Here is a 21,703-nt window from a genome sequence, read left to right as displayed (position 1 = left end):
AACCAAAAAAATTACTACAAAATCATGTATGGATTTCGACACACGACAAAATTATGAATTTGGAATACTCCAATGGTGGATCCATTTGTTTTCATTTTAGTTTTTTTATCTTCTCTTTCCAACTGAAAACTTGGGAATCTTTTATAATGATATGGGTTGGGATTAATTTCGTTATGTGTCAAAATCTAGAAACCAACGAAATCATTATTCTGTTGGTTACAAATGCTAAAATTCTCACAAAGTCTCATAGGTTTGTTCAATGAAAGAAAGGGGAAAATAAAATTATGTGATAGAGGAAGAGTTTGGGGGTGTAGGAAATCCAAAAGGATAGGATGGTTATTTTGCCAATATTGGTGGTGCCAATAGTAGCTCCCTAATGTTAAAGTTATGAGCTACGATGTTTTTTTTTTGTGAGCTACGATGAATTGATGTGCTAAACATTGGTAAATTAGCTCATGCATACCCTTATAATTTGAGTGTTGCTATGTGTACCCAGCAAAATTACTGGTACACCCAGCAATTGCACGATTTTTCCGTTTTGCCCTTCCATATAAGGGATATGGATTGGCTAATCCGTTGCTATGTGCACCCTAAAGCAGGAGTCGAACCTATGACTTTTACGTTATTAACACGACGCTCTAACCAACTGAACTAATAGGTCAATTATATATAAAATAATTAATGTTGTTATATATAACACTAAATTTTCTAATGTATATTTAATGTGCATGTAAATTTAAATAATAAATTTTGATATAATAATTAATATATTTATATATATAAATTGTAAATAAAAATCATATGTTTATTAACAAAAACCTACTAATGTATTTTTTGACCTTATTGCAATTGATTTTGATCTAATAATGTATTTGTTTACATATATAAATTTTAAATAAAAATTATGGGTTTCATAAAAATTCATATATGTAAACATATTAATTATTATATCAAAATTAATTGTCATAAAATTTATTATTTAAATTTACATTAGAAATTTTCGTGTTATATATAGTAACATTAATTATTTTATAACATGATTGACCTATTAGTTCAGTTAGTTAGAACATTGTACTAATAACTTGAAAGTCAACGGATTAGGCAATCCGTATCACTTTTACAGAAGGGCAAAACGGGAAAATCGCATAATTGCTGTGTGTACCAGTAATGTTTCTGGGTGCATGTAGCAACGCCCCTATAATCTTTCTCCATGGCCCATCTCGACCCATAGTTGGGCTTGCTGGATCAACTTGATATTGGGCCTGATTAACAGTAAATGTATCTGCCAGTGCTAATTCATACCTTTTTATTTGTTGATATCTATGGTAAATCGAAATATGGATTTGCAAAATAGCAACCTAGATTTCCATGAAAGCATAAGTGCTCCGTAAACATAAATTATTTTACATAATTTTTTAAAAATAATTATTATAAAAATTAATAATTTTAATTATAATTAAATAACCGTAAAAAAAGCTCCAATTAACTTTTTTTTGTCTCATTCTACTTCTTTATCCTTATTACCTTTCGATCCAATGGCTGATTTTTTATGTTCTTGGAAGATGAAAAAGTTTTGCAGCAGCAATATGGAAAGAATTCTTCTTTACTTTAGCAAGCTAGAACGGCCGAGGGGTATTTTGTACAAAAGCCGGTATAATTTTACCATTAATTTGTGTTGTTTTGTTTTTCATTGTGTTATTTGCCTACTTGTACTACTAACTTGACAGTAAAGAAGAAAGATCAACCAAGAAAACAGTTATACCATTAACAGAGACCATATTAGCTCTTGATCATGGTAACTCCAACTTTAGACATAAAAAAAAGGGAAGAAATTAAAATTTATATTAATGTGATATAGGCTATAAAGTTTTTATATCAAGAATTATAATCAAAGAAGAAAAAAAAAACGGAGCAAGGGTCCGCACTATTTTTTGCGAGATTTCTTTACTTTTTCTAAACAAAATTGTGTGGGGAAAAATGGAAGAATTATTTCCGTGTGAAATCAAAGCCCTACTCATCTTAGTTTCTTTTTTTTAATCAGATTCTAAGATCACCATACTGTGGAAAAAGATGTACCATCTGGAAGTAGGTGAGATAAAAAGAAAGGTAAAAACAAAAGTTGGCTCAGTTGCATTATCCAAACTATGCCTTGCTGGTTGCTATAATCATTTTGCTTTTAGACAAAAAAGTTGAAACCACTTGAAAGCCGAAAGAAATCAATGACTTCCATTGGGTCGTCCAACGCCTACTTTTTATTTCTTACAACTGAAAACATTTATATTTAAATCGAATAAGATTATTATATATAATATTTTTTTTCAAAAGTATTTAATTCAAAAAATCTTTAGTTAAATTAAAATAATTTCATATTAATTGCTTTAAAAGACTTAAATATTCTCAAACTCAAACGATTAAATAATTATATAGATATTTATTTTTTAAATTATAATTTTTTAATGCAATATATGATATGATGTTATGATGTTGACCGATGAATAATTAGTATTACATTAATTAAGACGGTATAAAATATATTTATCTTTTTGGAAATGAATCAATGAAGAAATATTTGAGTGTTATTTTTAGTCTGTAATTCCTTTTTAACTCTAGATTGGACTATTTACTGCAGTCCTAATTTTAGCATTGCATAATTCTTATCCCCATTATATGGGAGTCATATTCCCCATCATGGGATTCATGATGCCATTAGCTTTCATTTTTTAAAAACTTTCCATATGCTCATTATTTAGCTATACCGTACGTATAGGTGTGGAAAATAAATTTAAGTTTAATATACAAGAATTAATTAATTACTAATTTTCTACATACATGCTTTTAGAATTATGCAACAAATGTGGCATCAGTTCCGCTTCTAAAATGGACTTTCTATTTGGATGAAGCTAAGGTCTTGCTACGGGCACCATACAAATTGTTGGTACATCCCGCATAATTTGTACAATTCTTGTTTCACATTTTCATAAAACTAATACGAATTAGCTTATGAATTGTCCCATTCATATCCATAAGCCTCACAAGTCCAATCCGTAACCCTAATTTTTCACATTATCAACAAGATATTCTAATATAATTATTACAAAATTTATTATCTAAATTTAGATGCATATTAAATATACATTATAATTTTAATATTATATATATTAACATTAATTATTTATAACATAATTATCCTTTAGTTAATTAACTAAAGCGTCATATTAATGCAAAAATTACATGTTGGATCCATGCTTGCACTAGCAATTACACCCAGCAACAGTCTGAACCAAAACTAGGTTTAGGGGTCCCATCATAAGGATTTACGCCCGAAATTCAAGGGCAGTTTGCGAATTCGGGCTACACCTGTTTTCTTCTTTGCTTAATCGTGTTTTTCGGGTACCACGCTAACGCCCAATTCACAAGCAATAAATTGATTCCATGGGAAAAAAATGTTTTTAAGCAAAGGTATTCCACCAAGATAGGGCACAAACAAAGGTGATTAAACAATAGCACCAAAAAAATAGCACACTATAACATTATTATTACTTCTAAACTTCTTCCCGTGGTTTAAAAATAATACTTGACTATTTTAAACATGTTTATAGAAATTTGATTTTTTTATTGTGTGTATGAAAAAATTAATTTTTTTGAAGGCTGTATGAAAAAATTACTAAGAAATGCAAAATCTATTTCAGTGATTTTTATACCCCCAAAGTAATTATTTCTAACTATCACCTAAGGAATAATAGTATCTTCAGCAAAAAAAAAACAAAAACCTAAGGAATATTATCAGTCAAATAAAATAATAAAAAAAAATATATTAGAAATAAAATAATTAATTATTATCTCAAAATAGCATTAATTAATATTTTATAAAATATAATTAATTATAAAATAATATTTTATCTTTTGTAGGTAATGTTTTGCTTTTTTATTTTATAATATTTATCTGATATATTTGGTATTTAAAGTATACTACTTGAAATTATTTTGTAGTTTAAATATTTTCAGCTATTAAAATGATACAATAGATGTGAAAGAAGAAGAAAAATGATCTTATTAAATAAAATATCGTGGGAATATTTTGTAGTTTCTATATTTTCAACAATAGATGTGAAACAGTTATTCTTAACTCAAACCAAGATCGAAGGCGAATAAGGATAACGTGTGATAGAGCGTGGCTTCTTCGTTCTTGCACAATATTCTAGTTCTAGTGCAAAGTCTTCCCTTCCCTCACCCTAAAAACCAAGTCAATCGGAGCATAAACTATCCAATATTAAATATATTAATTTGAATGTTATTTATCATCATAAAATTCAATTTACGACTCTTCCGCGTGTTTCTTATCCTGCAAATTACATTCATGCTGAATTTCCAGCTGTGAATCAAACTTTAATTTCAAAAACAAATTCGCTTTTACTTTAATCACACAGAATATATCCTTAGCCAGATGGACCATCCAATAAAATTTTAGTCAGAATCACAATTCCAATCATCTAAACAAGAAAAAAGATATATTACTCTCCTAAGCTTTGAGGTCCCTCTCTCGTATAGAACAAATCTTTGTGTACAGAGTAAGCAAACCCTAGAAGCATCCTGACCCCACCACAACGCTCTCCCTCTCATAATATTTCTTACACCCTAACCCTACCACACACATATATATACCTCTATCCCACCCTTTGCAAAATCCTCTTCATTCTTCTACTTCTTTTGCATACGTTCATATTGTTATGTGGGTATTCTTTTGCTTCCATTTATCATGAGCAACATCCCAAGATCTCTCACCGACTCTTCCCTAACCCTCTTCAACCTTGCCATATCATCCTCTGACCCCTGGCCTTTCTCACTCGTTTTCTTATAGCCCTAATTAACGTGTTAATAATTCTCACTCCACTTTTCTTAAACCTTGCTCTTTCTTTCTTTTTTTCCCCTATCCCTTTAGCTTAATTTTTTGGCTACGTTATGGGGATCCTTAGCGATCATCATAATCAGAAGCATCACCACCACCACCATCATCTCATGAGTTTTCATTTGCACATTCCTCACCTTCAGTACTTTCACCATCACCAACAACAAGAGAAGAAGGAGGATCTGAAGGACATTCCAAAAGGGTGTTTGGCCATCTTGGTAGGGCAAGGGGAGGAGCAACAGAGGTTTGTGATCCCTGTGATGTACATGAACCACCCATTGTTCATGCAGTTGCTGAAAAAAGCTGAAGAGGAATACGGGTTCGACCAGAAAGGCCCCATCACCATTCCTTGCCACGTGGAGCACTTCCGCTCTGTTCAAGGCTTGATTGATAAGGACAAATCCCTCCACCATGGCCATCACCACCATGCTTGGTGCTTCAAAGTTTGATTCATCAGTCACACTCTAGCAACATGAATTTTTAAATTTTAAAATCATGTACATGATATTTCTTGTTTATTTTTATTTTAGTTTTGTCATTGTTTTCCTAATTTTCCACGACACCTTGAATGTGGCGTTGTACTGTTGGTATAATGATGTGATGACGACGAAAATCTTTGGATCTTAATTTGCATGATTTTTTTCCTTTCTGGGTACTATTAATGTTTGATCAATGGAAAATGAAACGAGAATTATAGGATTTGTGATGTGATTGAGGAGTATTATTTCTGGTTATCTTTCTTTGTTATTTCAATTTTATGTTTAATGTGTGAAAGAATTGAAGTAGATAGCAGCTCTTAATTAAAAAAAAAGAGAGAGAAAAAAGAAGCATATAGCTGTTAGTTGGTTGGACGTAGCAAGCGTGAAATACACGGTTGGAATTTGGAACAAAGATGAACATAGACTTTTTCTTTTTTGTATTCCTTCTTTAATTCTTTTTTGGCCTTTAGTTTGGGCTTCACGGGGGAATATCTACTTTGGAAAAATCTGAGATCTAGTTATCTCCTTAAAAAATTTGTGGCCGATGATAGAGGACATGGATGAGAGGGCCCATAGACAAAATTTAAGGTCTTGCATTTAAGCTATTACATATGTGGTTTATTTTTTCTGTTTTGTAAGCAATCGAGTATATAGTCGCTTACATTTGGTTGGTGGGGTTCTATATACATGGTTGTGATTAGGAATTCCGTGGCAAGTTTGGTGAACGGTTGTAGTCCAAAGAGATTTGGCGTGCACACTTCCCATTATTTCATCAAATCTACGCTCCCAGAAAATTGAACCAGGGCAAGGATTTTGGTAGGACTCAATTGAGAATTTTCTCAGAGAACATAATTATGAAGCTTCGGTTCCTGGCATCACAACGCAAAGTGCTGTACTTGCACATTCTATTCTTAGGTTGTCAACAAATCAAGCGGGGATTAGGGTTGACAATCATAATGGGGATCGTATTTTCCTATGAATGTGGGCGATCTTGACTTTGAATCTATTATTTTATAAATTCATTATTATTATGTTTTAAAGATATTCTAAAATGCAAAAAGTAAATCTGGTTTTGTGCACCAATTGCTTTCAGAAGTCATCGCATTTGATTGGCTTTATTTTATAAAAAAAATAATTAATTTGCCAAGAGCATAAGACAGCAAGACATTTGTTGGTGTTTCGTAGAATTTTTCTCCCCTTTGTCTCGATCGTTCATACTTGCAAATAAAATTCATACACTTGTTACATGATTTAATCGGTGAAAACCAAGTCAGTTACATCTTTATCATCATTCAAATGATCACACATGAACTTTTTTTTCTAATAATCAATATTTTTTAGGAATAATAAATAATAGTTTTCCTTAGGTATGTGTTGCAGAATTTTAAATAAACATCTACGTGTCATTATTTAATTGAAGAATTTGATAAAAATAATATAAGGAATAAGGAATTTGATCAAAGTTTTGTCTTTTTTCCAAAGTAAAAGAGGAGTATTTAAAATATTTAATTACTCTAAAATATAAGCCAATAATAAGCATTGAAAATAAAAATAGCGCGTAAAATTTTAATGTTTTGATAATTTATTTTCCTCATACATATATATGTTATTCTGATTTTTAAACACTTCTTTTTTAAAAACAATAAAAAAATTATCACTCAAATTAACGTCATATTGATAAGTAATGATTTTTCATAATAAAAATTATTACTGTAGTTTATTTTGTAGGCTCTATTTTATGGTCAAATCCTTAAAAGGCAAAATGCAAAATCGTATCAAGTGATTGTGATTAAACTAGAAATAAAAAGATTTGGATAAACTGCGTAAGTCATAATTTCAAGACTCTGCCGCTATTGTATTAAAAAAATGTAAAACTGCATCTAACTATCTGTGAATCAGAAATTAATTTAGCGAATTTATTATTTACCATATATATTTATATTTTATCATAATATCAATCAATAAATTCTCAATCAACCCTTATATCATCCATAAATCGTTTTTTCACTCTTTATTTTTTAGAGAAACAAAAATTTAAAAACCTGTAATGAGCTTGTTGGGAGCACTACCCATTGAGTAATTTTACTTTAATGATATTTTTTAAAATAATTTCAACAACAAAAGGTGAGATTAAAAAAAATATACTACCCAAGTATGAGATTAAATAAGTCTTATGAAAAACTATTATAAAAAAATGTTACAATAACATCATTCATTTATGATTGGCACCATATAAACCTACCCAAATTAGTTTCTGTATGTCAGCTCTCGTGAGCATTTATTCAAGCAGTCTGCGTCCATCTTTGTTGGCCAATTCCAATCTGGGTTAGTGCCTTTACTGCAATTAGCAGCTTTTTACTTGTTCAGAGGGTAATCCCTCATCAGCATGGCATGTTCTGCATCCCATCTCATTTTAAATACTTCTTACTTAATCAAAGATGACGTAACATATTTTAGTTATCACAAACCAGACCCATTCAACTCTCAATATGGACAAACATTAGTTGGGTAGGTGTTAACTTCCAATTCTTTAATGCAAAAGTCTCTATCTTCACGGAGTTCCCAAATTCCTAACTTTTTTTTTTATATATATATTCCCAGATTCCCAACTAATATTTTTTTATACTCTCTTTGTTCCTTAGCTTATGCTTCATAGGAGTCTCAACGTAAAAGCTGCATGGTTATTTTAATCCTGTCATAAGTATAATTTTGAATAAACACTAGTACATGTTTGAATGAATACAATTACAACGTAACATAAGAAATCAGGTAATCATTTACGAGCACGTCTCGAGTTTTGACTAGTGCTAAAACGAGAAACGTGCATGGTTTTCAACAAGGATTTTTTTAGACCAAATAGATAATATTCACAAGGCATGGAAGAAATTGATCCAAGTTCACCGCCGCATTGCACTACCTAAACCTTCTTAAAAATACTGCGGCATTGTTACAATACGATGAAGTTAGACCCATACAGATGCGTCTTTAATATTCACACGAAATGTTACAAGAAAGCAAGTGGCATTTTGGCTCACAAGTAAAATAGGAGATTTTTGCTTTGCACCGCAAATCACATGAGGAACAAAACAAAACAATATGTTAGCTCTGTTTTTCCATGATCCACTCCCGAAAACCCCCCGAAAAAATTGCTAAGACCCTCCGTACCATTTTTCCTTTCAATTCAAATTAAAGAAAGAAAAAAGACACAAACTAATTTCAACAAATATAATAATAATAATAAAATCTCCCTTTTAGTTATACTAGCTGTCGGTGTCTTGTATTTGAACTACGCATTGTGACACCATGCAAAAACTTTGTATATCCGACCAAGCTGAGTTTTCCATCAGATTTTCTGATCCAATCACCCATTAAAGAGTAGGCTGATGGAACCAAATTCATCTCCTGAGAACATTATCAGAAGGTTAGTAGGTTATTAAACAGCTTTTAAGACAGCATTAACATCAGAATGTGCAAACCTGAGCCAACTCCTCAACTGAAATGACCCGGTTTCCTGTTTCCTCAAAATACTCAAAAGCTGTGGTAGCGATTCTATCCCATTCTTGATGAACTTCAAGCTGATATACACTGATTGCAGCAGCGCAAAACTCTTCGAAGTCCATTTTTTTATAGGAGAGTGGCTCCATCTTGTTTCAAGAAATAATCATTTCAGGTTTTCCATATTATAAATGTATGCAAACAAAACTGCACTTTCATGAGGAATAAAACAGATATTATAGCATTTTACGATACAATCCAAATGAGTAATAGTGGCACTGATCAACAAGGAATGTAAGATTTTGCTCTTGTCAAAATTAATCAAAACCATCTGCATTCCTTCCCGCCACCTATTTTCATTATATACCGGTCTCAAGTAAATGTGCAGGCAATTCTGGTTGCAGCATTTAAAGTCCCCTTAAATTCATGCAACTTCTTTTTAATTTATTATAAGATCTACCAGTCCAGACATGGCACATTATAGATTGGGATCATAATGGCTACTAAAACATTAGAATGGAGAGAGCTGGAAGAAAAATAAATACATGTAAATCACAAATCAAAGATTACTCACCAAATTTAAAATTTCAGGGACCCTTGACTCCTTCATGGCATCAGTTGCATTTTTCATGAGAGCCTGTATTTCTTTTGATTCAGTTTATAGATATTTTGGAAACAACAGCAAATAAAACCAAAACAGAGTTTAAACCATAAAAGATAACCTAAGGCTAACAGATAACATATTTACATTTTATACAGTTAACAGATAATAATATAGCATATCATTGTTTAAGGAATAAGAACATGCCTTGATGTCACATAGAGTATATAATTGCAAAAACCATGAACTTACAACTCTAAAATTCTCAAGTAAAATGCAGCCATCTTTAGGCTCCAAGAGGTTAAACTGCGCTCTAAGGTATATTAGCTCGTCTTCGGTCAATGCTTTCGCAAGAGCCTGCATCAATATAAAGAAAAGCAAATCAGACAAAATCACTCTTGTTCCATTGTCCCCTACCCCCACCAAAGAAGGGGAGGATATAATGTGCATTTATTCTAATGGAAGCATAACAAATAACTACCTTCAATGCTGCACGTCTCAAAGGTGAGGCACGCACATATGACTTTACTAACTTGTATATCAAAATATCTAAAGGAATAGCATTTTTTTCGTTTCTCAACCATGGGTGAGCTGCAAATATAGAGGAAACTCTCCATTAGCAAGCATCAAAGAAAAAGATTTAGGAGTGTGAGAGAGAGAATTTCAATGACAAGCAAATTCTTATGTAGTTAAACAAGGTCTGGGCAAAACATTGAAATGAAATATACCTAAAGCTTGAGCAGCAGTCATCCTTTTCCTGTGGTCCTTGTTCAGAAGTCTCTTCACAAAGTCTTTAGCTTCTGGTGATATGGATGGCCAAGGTGAATCATCAAAGTTAGGATTCGCTCTCAAGACAGACCGGAAAATTCCTGATTCAGTGCGTGCCCAAAATGGTCTACTTCCACATAACAATATGTATGATATAACCCCAATACTCCATAAGTCTCCTTCAACACTGTAAGATCTATGGAGCACTTCAGGTGCAACGTAGTAGGCACTGCCAACAATGTCATTGAGGCGTTGATCTGCATGTTTAATAGAAGTCAGTGCTGGTAGTCAAAAAATTAATAAGAGGATATCACTGATTACAAGACAATAAATGATAACTATTTATTTCAAAACTGGAGGCAATCCTAAACAGAGAATCAATGCATGCCCTGAAATTCATCTAAACCAGTAAATTGGTGAAAAGCCTTACGCAAACAAACTTGTACAATTATAGCAGAGCTTAAAACAAGGAAATTCTAAGCGTTGGTAGGAAAGACTCAATCTATTCTTAATATGCCTACATGATTTTGACCAATGTAGAGAAAAAAATAGCAATACAGATATTGGCAAAGTTTTCCAACGAATATTCCCCTAGCCTCTTTGTCAAACTAGATCAATACAATCTGCAAGAATATAAAATGAAAGGGAGAAAATAGTTGGTTTTAAATGGAGTTAAATGTGCTTGGTAAGAGTAAAAATTGGAAGGTGGAAAATGTGAAGTGAATATGGGACTGTATGAAATGTTGGGTGTGAAAATTGACAAGGCAATTTGAGATAGCACATCCTCTGTTTTTAAAGACCTCTTCATTCCTGCCAAGCTGTGAGCTCTATGCCACACTTAAAATTGGAGTGTACATTCTCAACACACCAGGTGAGAACAGTATATCATAGTTAATGTCTTTTTAAGGGCAAGCACCATGCAGGAGCTCCCAAAAAGATAGCAGAAACAGAATAATATGAAAATATGAAAAACAATTTCAATTAAGTATTCAAACTAGAGGATTATTTAATAGCTTCCTTTCTTCAACAATCATCAATTTGATCATCCCAACATGTGTAACAAGAAATTATTTTCTAATTGATAACTGCGAAATTTGGGTTTAATTGATAGTCAAATTTGACTAAGAATGATTAGAATTCCTCTACTTTATTGCTATTTTCATGAAATAATGAGGATTTTAATATCATTTTAATTCTTGACCAGCAGGATTCAAAAGAAAGAAGATTAAAGTGCTTTGGAGGAAAATTGATGCAAAATTTGAAGAAAAAGCCTTGAAGAAAAGCTGAAGATTGGGACAGCTCATTTAGTGCACAAGACAGGCCTAGGTTAACCCAAGTTTAGCGCGAAGAAGACCCACGAAGAAGTCTAAAGGCGCTTAGCACGAAACCACGCTAAGCGCGTGATCACCGACATGCTCGCTAAGCCTAGAAGGCCCGCTTAGTGAGAGGTGGAGTGAATTTTAAGCTACCTCAGACCTAAAGGAGTAGGAAACAAAGGAGAAAGACGTACTGAGACTTAGAACTCTCTAATGAATCCAATTTGAATATCTCAACTAGTAGAAACTGTCTTTCTATATCTATTATCGCCTTTTACTCCTCTATCCATCCCTCTTCTTCTATCCCCATCAATCCCTAAAGTGTAAAGTCTCTCGTGACTAGGAGAGACTAAACCCCATTGTTGAGAATCTAGCGGCCAAACTCTTATAATGTAATTCTTCCCTACTATCTATTCAATGCAATTTTGGTTTTTATTGTTCTTTTCTGTGTTTTATTGTTGCTGATTGTTTAGGAAGTAATGCATTGAAAAATGGTTATTTTCTAAAGAATCAGGAAAGGGCATCTAAATGAAGTATGTCTAGGAATAGAGTGATGTTTGTTTAGCCTATTTCATGCATTCTTAATGCGATTTACTATTATCTTTGCAAAGGAAGTTGAGAGAGAAAATATATAAATTAGTTTCTTCATGTGGGAAACCAGAAATCAAAGATAGAATATCATAATAAATGCAGGTAAAAACTGGGATAACATTAGATAGAGAAAAATTATTAACATTAGTAGTTTAGCATGCTAGGTCCCAACACATTTGCATTCTGAATTCATCTTCCGCATTCAAATTATTGTTTAATTTCCTTATCTTTTTATCTTTTACTTCTGCCCCCTAATTTTTCACTTACAATTCTATCAATGACTTCAAACTTGGGTTTGTACCAATCTAAGTATGTGGACTCGACACTCGAACTTCCGTTTTATTTTACTACTTGTGACAATTTGATTCACTTACCAATGAGTTAACACTCACATATTCGGTTATCATAAAATTAAATTTCATTCTCTCGATTTAGTTAAAAAGTTATGGAGAGGAGTTCAACCTAAGCATCCAAATAAAATTATGAAAATCAGAAGCATAAAGACATACGCATGCAAACATGCTTACCACATGAACATGTCTGTTTTAGATTTTGAGGTGTTTCACATGGCCATTTGTGGAAGTTTGCACAGTTCAACAAAATTGAAAAGTGTTTGGTTACTCCTATATTTGTTCTCAACTTACCCAGAAAAAGACAAATCAATTATTTTGGAAGAAATGACCGTTAGCTTACATGAGAAACAAAAGTAGAAACAAGTAAAAACAAATGGGTATAGTTACTGAAATAACCTCATATCCATGTGGTGTCTTTTAAAACTAAAATAATATTGTGCCTTTGATAGTAATTTGATTTGATATATAAAAGTAATTTTACTTTTACAACATCCAAACATCAATTCTTCTAAACCTAGTTTTAGAATATCATTCCCAAACACAGATTAATAATTTAACATCAATTTCACTTAAAGCTTTATTAAACCAGTAATATTTAAGGCAATGAAAAAACAACAGTGGTCAGTCATCAAAATTGCTGAAGTTAAGAGAAAAGCAAGCTTTGCTCAGAATATGATCATAAAATTGGAAAATAAATCAAACTAAAGGCCTTAGAGGAACAGAAATGACATGATAAATAAGATCATCCTGTTCAACTCTACTAGTATCTCTGATTATATGATGTCGATTTTGTTTCTGCAAAAAGAAACTAACATATAGAGAAAACTAAATCATACTCTCAAGGAACTACAAATTGTATCAGGAATCAATGTTAAAATTAAGATATTTATCAGATATTTCAATCAGATGAAAAATATTATTAAAAATTCTCAGGCATCTTGCCTTCTTCGTTACAAGTGATAAAAATCAATTTTAGATATTTATTCCAAATTAATGACTGATGAACTGTGATATGGTAAAATATCATTAATCCTTCATTATACTGTTTCAATATCTCACAAAATCTAAGTGTTAACAATATTGCACAAAACCTTATGATAATTGATTCCTTGGTTATTCTCCGGAAGATTACATGAGTAAATTCAAAGGACCATGCTAATGCATTGAATACAAAAACTTGGATACAACTTGAGACTGACTATAGTAGGTTGATTTAGTCATATTACCTGGCCTAACAAAATCAGATAGCCCAAAATCAATAACTTTCATCACAGCATCCTCTTCTTTCGAGACAAAAAGAAAATTCTGCAAAGCAAAAAATATTAGAGGGGTAATTGTACAAATATAAAATAGCTCATTCATTGAAAGGCACAACCAAATTATTCTGAGTAGCTCAAACTTCACAATGACATACCTCTGGTTTTAGATCACGGTGAACTACTCCTTGTAGATGACAAAACGCAACTACATCTAGAATTTGTACAAGAATAGCTTTAGCGTCATCCTCTGGGTATCTTCCACCTCTTTAACAAATAATTAACATCAAAACAATGCAGTTATAATCATGTTATTCAAAATCAAACCTCTGTAAGTATGGAGGGACAAAAAAACTACAGACAGTACAAATGAAAAATAGCCTTTCAATTTTACCTATCTAGAATTCTGTCAAGTAATTCTCCACCCTCACACAACCTGCCGAGAACCAAAAAAAAATCCCAATACTTCAGAATAGATGTCTAAAACATTTGTAGATATGTACCTACTACCCAAAGATAAAATCTGCTCATATTATGAATACTCTTAGAAAAGCCACCGTAAACCCTAAACCCTAAATTCTATTATACCCAATAACTTCAAAAAAAAATGTATGCATATAAATGTTAAGAAATAATTGTTTCTGCACATACTCCATAACAATGTAAACGTTGTTGACATCCTCAAATGCATCATAAAACTTGACCAAATTCTTATGTCCAGATAAGGCTTTCAACATTTTCACCTCCCTCCTTACATCTTCGATTGCAATTGCTGAAGTCATCTGCCATACAAAAATCAGTTAATTACGGTGTTCTCAAGCAAGAATTTTAAGGTGAGATTGACAAAAGCTTGAAAATCAAAGCTTAATTCATGTTGATGGATGTCATAAAACAAACTATGGAATCTATGACCACAAAATCACAATACATGATTCTCCCACACCAACTAATATTTACTATCCAATTTGATTGTTTGGAAGAAATAGAATAATGAAAAGGTGCAGAAGTATGGGATCAGTTTTTGCCCATACCCTTCCCATAAACGTCAGCCATCAGAGGCCAAGCAACTGAAATGAAAATTTTACATCACCTGAGGCCCATAGGGCTTGGACTAAAAGGAAATTTTTTATAACATTCATCCATAGTCAATAAGCTTCTGTTTGTTGCCTTTCTCCAGGATATTAATTTTCTTCTTCATCTTCTTTTCCTTTTAAGCATATCTGCTATCTCCAATTTGGCTCATAATGGAGGATGAAAAACAATACACGACCAGTTCACAATATGGATTCTTTAAATCTACAACTAAACACCAATATGTTTATAGATGATCTACCAAGGAGCATAAAACAGATTTCATCAAACATGCAAGATACTTTGACAACAATGTCTTGCGCAAACTGCCTGCTCTATCCTTGTGCTTTAACAACAAGGTGCTATAACCACTGAACCTCTACTGTTTGGACCACAACCTAATGGCCATTGATAGAACAAATGTAAAATACCTATAGATAAGTCATAGTCCACGCATAAAAAATAACTTAAGCAAAAGCCACAAGTTCCAGCAACTTGTCATACTATAGATGTTGCAACTTCACCTTTTGCTTACTTGTCCCATTACTTACCACCATTTGTGCCACCTATTCTCAAAAATCTTTTGTAACGCTCCCAAGAAACCAACTAGATATATCAAGACAAAGCACTAGTTGCAGCCAAAATCATTTGTCATCGTCACTCTAATCCAGAATCTCCGCTTAAAAAAGTGTCCAATTGACATAACGAAATGATTTTCATTCCATACTTTCTAATTCCATAAATTCTTCTAGAAAACAGGTCTCCATGGTATTTTCCTTTCTGGTACAAGCACCAGCTTAGAAAATAACAATATCAACATTTAGTTTAATCCCTTAAACCAAAAAGCAACCGCGATCACCTCCAACAAAACCATTTGGAATTTCAGTGCCCAACTACCACCACCTCAGCAGGCTCCAATTCCATAACACTATCAATATATCCGCACAGAACATATGTTTACACAAGGACGAAAATCGAAACAAATGCAAAATCAGTACCATACATAGACTGCAAAATTGAGTTTCCAAATCCAAAAAAAAAAAAACACAATTAGTCAATCATTAATCACACGCTAGATGAAATTCCAGTCAGAAACTGATCCTGAAGAGACCAAGAGTCAACGTACACCATCTCCAACTCTCCAAGTAAAAAAAAAAAACATCACACGATCTTCACAATCATAAAAAAGCAAAATCATAAAAAAAAAAAAAACATAACAAGACTTCTCACCTTAGCTTTGGATATGATTTTAACAGCAACAGATTGTCCCTTGAGGTCACCCTTCTTCCCTTTGGCCCAACACGTATGACCAAAATGCCCTCGACCCACTTCCTTCCCCAACTCGAACTTCGCCCCAAAATTCTTCCCATAACCGAAGCTCTTATCGAGCGACCTCTCACCCTCGCCGCCGCCACCCTCCCCCTGCTCCTCCGGTATGGGCCCCTCCTTCGGCTTCGCCTTCCCCTGCCGCCGAAGCAACGCCGCCATGATCGGCTTCGCCGGCGATGGCGGCGGCAGCGGCCACCGGAACTTCCTTCCAGGCGTCCTCGCCGGCGACGGCGCCATGCCCGCCGGGAGGGGACTCGGGAACGGGCTCATGGAAAACGATTGCGCCGGCGTGTTCCTCCCGGGAGTTGCGGCGGAGACCGAGCTCCCCGACGGCGGCAGCGGAGAAGCCGCCACCGCCGCCGCGTAATGCGGCGGCTTGGGGGCGTGATCGGCGGGGAGCGTCTCGTTGTTGACGGCGATGTTTTTGCTGCAGCAATGCCCCATGGAGGTGATCGGAGAAGTCAACAAGAGAGAGAAAGGGAAACGCGTCGCCGGAGAAATTGAGTGTAGAGAGAGAGAGAGAGAGAGAGAGGAAAGAGTAAAAGTAGAAGAAGATGGAAGAAAGGAAAGAAGGAAAAGAAGGGAAAGTGTTAAATTTGTAAGGTCAGAGAGTGGATTAATTTAAGATTAATACGACACAGTCCAACTGTATTCATTTATGTGTGAAAGTAAATTGCTTCCTTCGTTGGTTGGATCTTTCAGACACCTTCATATCATGCCTTGTTTCTCGATTTTCAACATTTATATGAACATGCCTTGCTTTTTGTAATGACGGTTTTGGATTTTAGCTCCTATGAGTAAATAACGTTAGTCCTTGGATGAAAAAGTTATTTGTTGATATTTAACATGGAAAACGTTAGTAATATACTACTTTTAAATATAAAATTAGTAGTAGTAATTTCTGTGAGTTTTATTTTTTATTTAATGAATTTCACTCTTAATTTTATAATTTTTAGTTTTTATTAATAATAAAATATGTGCTAGAAAAAAAAGTTAGATAATGAAGTATATAGTTAACATTCATCCTTAATATGTTCATAATTTGTTATGTATATATACGTAATATTAATCGTCGTCCCCAAAAAAAAAACCGTAATGTCAATCCTCCTTTTTCATGAATAATTGTGATTATTTATTTTATCTTCTAAAGAAGTACATTGATCATTTTAAAAGAGTAAACTTCTAGAATTTCAGTAATTGATATGTGTGAAACAATTAAAAAATATTTTATATGATTTTTAAAGTAACTGATATAATATAATATATTTTTTACGGTAGTTAATAAATTTATATATATATATATATATATATATATATATATATATATATATATATATATACACACACTAATTTGTTATTGAATGAAAATGGAAAATGCTATCAATGCATTATAATTAATTTCTTATTCTTTACAATACTTTTTATTTTTAAATTGGAAAATAAAAGGGCCCTGTTATTTATTTATGTTTGGGCAAGGTCTAATTAGTTAATTATAAGATGGATGAGAAATGTACACGCATATACGGTTACCTGTTTTGAATGTTTGTGTGTAATGTCCATATATACTTGTGTAAGCTGACAAACAATGGTTTTTATGTCAAAAAAGCAAACCAAACCAGACAATGTCAATAGCCTTAGAGGACGGGCGAATATACGAAGGATTTTCCATGAAATTAAGCCCCGTTGCTAAACATCAACTTCTATTCTTTATATGGTGTTGAAAAATGCAAACATTTTCTTTGATCAAGGAATCGCATTACCAAAACATTGACGCTATGTGCTTAGGATCGTAAACTTTTTGTGCAATTATTGTTTTGGTCACTCTTTTTTCTTCGGTCTTCTCGTGGTTACCTCTTTGGTTAGGACAAATAGTAAATGATGATAGTGGAGCATTCAAATTGGGGTTTGTTGTTGTTGAACTACATTTATTGTAATATTCAAGGGGTGAAGACACTTGGATGCACTAATCTTTTCGGATCATCAAATCAAAATTTGCAATGTATTTCAGGGAACATATCTACCGTTTGGGGGGGAAATTGTCATCTGAAATTTTTTATGAAGGTTGGATGTAACGTACTAGTACTACCATTTAATGGTCATGGTACAAATTCAAAATTTTAAAATTAGTGTTTTAATGGTTTTTTTTTGGGGGAGGGGGGGTAAGCATTAGTGTTTTAATGGTATTTTTATTTAATTTATGTACAAATATGTGTGTGTATATACACATAGCCCACCAAAAGAAAATGTGTGTATATGCTTGATTTAATTTTGCAAATGGTTTCTGTGTGCATACTTTTTCTATTTCTATAGTCTACGCTACGGGGTTGACGAGAGGGCAAGTTTTTTTTTTTTTTTTTTCTGAAACACGCAAAATATTGTCACCCTGCATCGGAGTTGACTAAATAATGTCTCTCGAAATTACGCTATCTTAGAATTGGACTTTTTCTAATGTTATTTTATAACTTAAAAGTATGTTTTCTTTATTTATTTTTATGAAGAAGAAGAAAAACATTCTTTTTTTCCTGCAAAAGATTTTTATTTTTTTATATGTACCATGAAAACTTATACCTTTCGATTTATTGTATAAAACTATTATGTAAACTCTGAAGTATATTGTCATGATTAAAACTAGGTTGAAATTTACACACACAAAAAAACTGTGGCGAAAATATAAACCTTTATTTTAACTGCTACTCTAAAATGCTATTTTAAGAAAAATAATGAATTCGAAAATGTGGCTTGGTCACGAAATTTGGCTAAGTGAAATAGCCATTTTAAGAAAAATAATAAATTCGAAAATCTAGCTAAGAGAAAATTCTGAGCTAAGCTAAAAGCACTTAAAGTGAAACTTTTGATGGTGTGTATAAAGGATTGTATGCCACTTATAGATGATCTATATATTTGGTCCTAAAACGAAAAACACCTAAAGTGTAGAAGGGGAAGTTGGTCTCATTGCAAAATTAACTATTCCTTTGAGTGTAGAAGGCTTTCACGTGGCTTCAATGTTCCTTTTTCTCCATCTTCTTCCCTCTTTCATGTATTTTGCAGCTACCTATGAAAATAGATAACCAAATCCTTTCTTGTTTAAGTTAAATGTAATCAAACCTCACTCATATATATTTTCATGGTTTGTTGGTGTTTACATTTCTCTTGTGTTGGGGTAAATGTAATCAAATCATGTTTGAATATATGTTTAAATTTCTCTTATTTTTCCAAGTCAATGTTTTACTTTCATACTTAATACTTGTTATTTCAAAATACTTATGCAGTTTGTCCTTATGATGAGATTGTTATTAAAAAATATTTTTTTATCTTGAATTGGAGTAAAATTCTTAATGAATATTATATCTAGGAATAACACTTGATGTTGGTTATTATTGGATCATAAAGCTTAAAGCAAATTTATTTGTTAAAGTATAGGCTACAAAGTTTGTTTGTCTCCTAACAAAACTCACCATTGAGTTTGAGAAATGTGATAATTTGGTTCTACACTTAAAGAGATTGACATTGAAATCTAAATAACCAAATGAGGGTTTTGAGAAATAATCCATTACAGTCTTGCAGCTTGTCTCAAAGTGAATATTATCAAAACCAAGTTCAGCAACCCAAGAAATGGTGTGATGGAGAGCCATGGCTTCAACTTCTAGTGGTCTCACTCTACCACGCATGACAATGGTCTTTGTAGTAACAAGAAGCCCATGCTTGTTGTGAAAGATAACGCCTATAGAGAATGAATTTTTATTTGAAAATAATGCAGCATTTACATTGCATTTTATGGTTCCTTGACTTGGAGGTTGCCATGAAGTTGCAACAAATTGTTTCGGTGGTACAGTTTAGGGTGTTCTAATCATTTTTCATTCATAAAGAAAGTGAAGAGCACGAGATACGGTCATAGATGTTGGTTGCTTGATATTTCTCCATATTTTGTCATTTTGGCTATTCCAAATACACCAAAGTGTAATAGCAAATATCCTTTGTTGTTAATGTAGCATCTTGTTCAACACATTGAAGACCATATCGTTGATACCTCCATATTGATGGGTGATTTGTTCCATGAAATCCTAAAGTCCAACAATTATCCAGTGTTTTTTAGCATTGTCACAAGCTACGAAATTATGTCATTCAGATTCAAAATTATCATTACATAAAGCACAACCTGCATGACATATTACACCATAAGAAAGAAGGTTGTTCTTTATGGGAAGACATCATTTGAGGATCCTTCATAGAAAATGTTTTATCTTTGGAGGGATATGCAATTTCCAAATGCTTAACCAATTACCTAAACACATAGATGTTCAGAGTCCTAAACATCCTCCATATTTGAGTGGTAAGATGTACAAACAAAGTAATTATTTGATGGAGTAAATTTCCAAGTCAATTTATCTACTTTTATGATATTTAAAAGATGAAGCTTTTGTATGTGAGCTACATCCGAGAGAGTAATAATAAGATCAATTAAAATTTTCCTCCACCCACGCGTGTTTGGAATAAAAAAAAAGATCAACCACATTAATGTTCTTAAAACCCAATGATGATGTAGAATAAACAAAAGGGGTAGAATTTGATTTAAGCCAATGTTAGTTCCAAAGATTTATAGAATTACAGTTCCCAATGCACCACTCTATGCCTTGGCCGAAAAAAACCTCGTTTAGGTCAGTGTTGTTGTTGCCACTCAACCTCTATTTTTTTGTCTCTAGTTGTTATTTCTTGTGAATCAAAATTCTCAATTTGCATGTCATCATTGTTTAGCTATTTGACTGATGTTGAATTGGGTAAGGATTGTTGTGGGGTTAATTGCTAATTGGAACCAGAGGCATTCATTGGCTCGTTAATTGTGGCAACGAAATCAATAATAATTGTGGGATCAAGAGCCATTTTTGGTTTTGGTGCAATCAAAGTAGTATTTTTGAAAATATCCACCACTAATTTATTGTGTTTCAGGAATGCGTCATTGTTGGTATTTATGTTGTTGGATCCACCATAATTGAATGCAGATTGGTGAATGTCAGAGCTCGTCGACAACGTCCATGGTTCCGAGCTTCCTCTTTCGCGAAGCCACTTTGCACCACCAATATTGGAAGTGAATCATGTTTCAACACGAAGAACAAAACTCTAGCCTCTTAATCCATCATCAACTTTCATGGTCTGAATTTTCCTACAACCATCATCAACATGTCCAATTAAATCACATGAGTAACAAAAATGGTCGTAGCTTCTCGTATTCGAAAATGACCTTCTTAGCCTTGCCTACTGGCTTTTTCAGTTTCATGGATCTAGTAAGGGGCTTGCAGATATCCAGAAGGACTCTTAATCTCACGAATGACTGAAGAAAGTTTGAGCTATTTTTTTCATCGCAATCCAAATATTCTCCAATATGGGACATGAAGCCAATGAGTAAGTTATGAATTTGAATCTAGAATGGGACTGTGAATAAAAACACTTGAACAAGGTTTTCTCCTTCTTTGTTAACCCCTAGAATTAGTAGGTGCTTGTTGAAACTCCATAGACCGCCTTTTTCAACTTTTTGGATGTTGC

General features: G+C 33.0%; 2 protein-coding genes across 2 annotated transcripts; one reads left to right on the top strand and one right to left on the bottom strand.

Moving 5' to 3' along the window:
• The first annotated feature begins 4,669 nt into the window (after positions 1-4,669).
• On the top strand, positions 4,670-5,617 carry LOC114410251 (auxin-responsive protein SAUR32-like). The gene has a single exon (XM_028374107.1). It carries the CDS (start codon positions 4,960-4,962, stop codon positions 5,353-5,355), a length of 396 nt encoding a protein of 131 aa, XP_028229908.1. The 5' UTR covers positions 4,670-4,959; the 3' UTR covers positions 5,356-5,617.
• A 2,526-nt stretch (positions 5,618-8,143) lies between these two features.
• Positions 8,144-16,882, bottom strand: LOC114410250 (CDPK-related kinase 4-like). The gene is made up of 11 exons (XM_028374106.1): positions 16,067-16,882; positions 14,417-14,547; positions 14,160-14,201; positions 13,924-14,032; positions 13,736-13,814; positions 10,210-10,506; positions 9,963-10,072; positions 9,734-9,838; positions 9,455-9,517; positions 8,862-9,029; positions 8,144-8,787 (listed from the first exon to the last, which is right to left on the bottom strand). Exons 1-11 carry the CDS (start codon positions 16,607-16,609, stop codon positions 8,641-8,643), a joined length of 1,794 nt encoding a protein of 597 aa, XP_028229907.1. The 5' UTR covers positions 16,610-16,882; the 3' UTR covers positions 8,144-8,640.
• Between the last annotated feature and the right edge of the window lie 4,821 nt (positions 16,883-21,703).

This window comes from Glycine soja, chromosome 4, assembly GCF_004193775.1.
Source record: "Glycine soja cultivar W05 chromosome 4, ASM419377v2, whole genome shotgun sequence".
NCBI classification, from domain to species: Eukaryota; Viridiplantae; Streptophyta; class Magnoliopsida; order Fabales; family Fabaceae; genus Glycine; species Glycine soja.
This window is presented reverse-complemented; position numbering and strand designations above follow the sequence as displayed.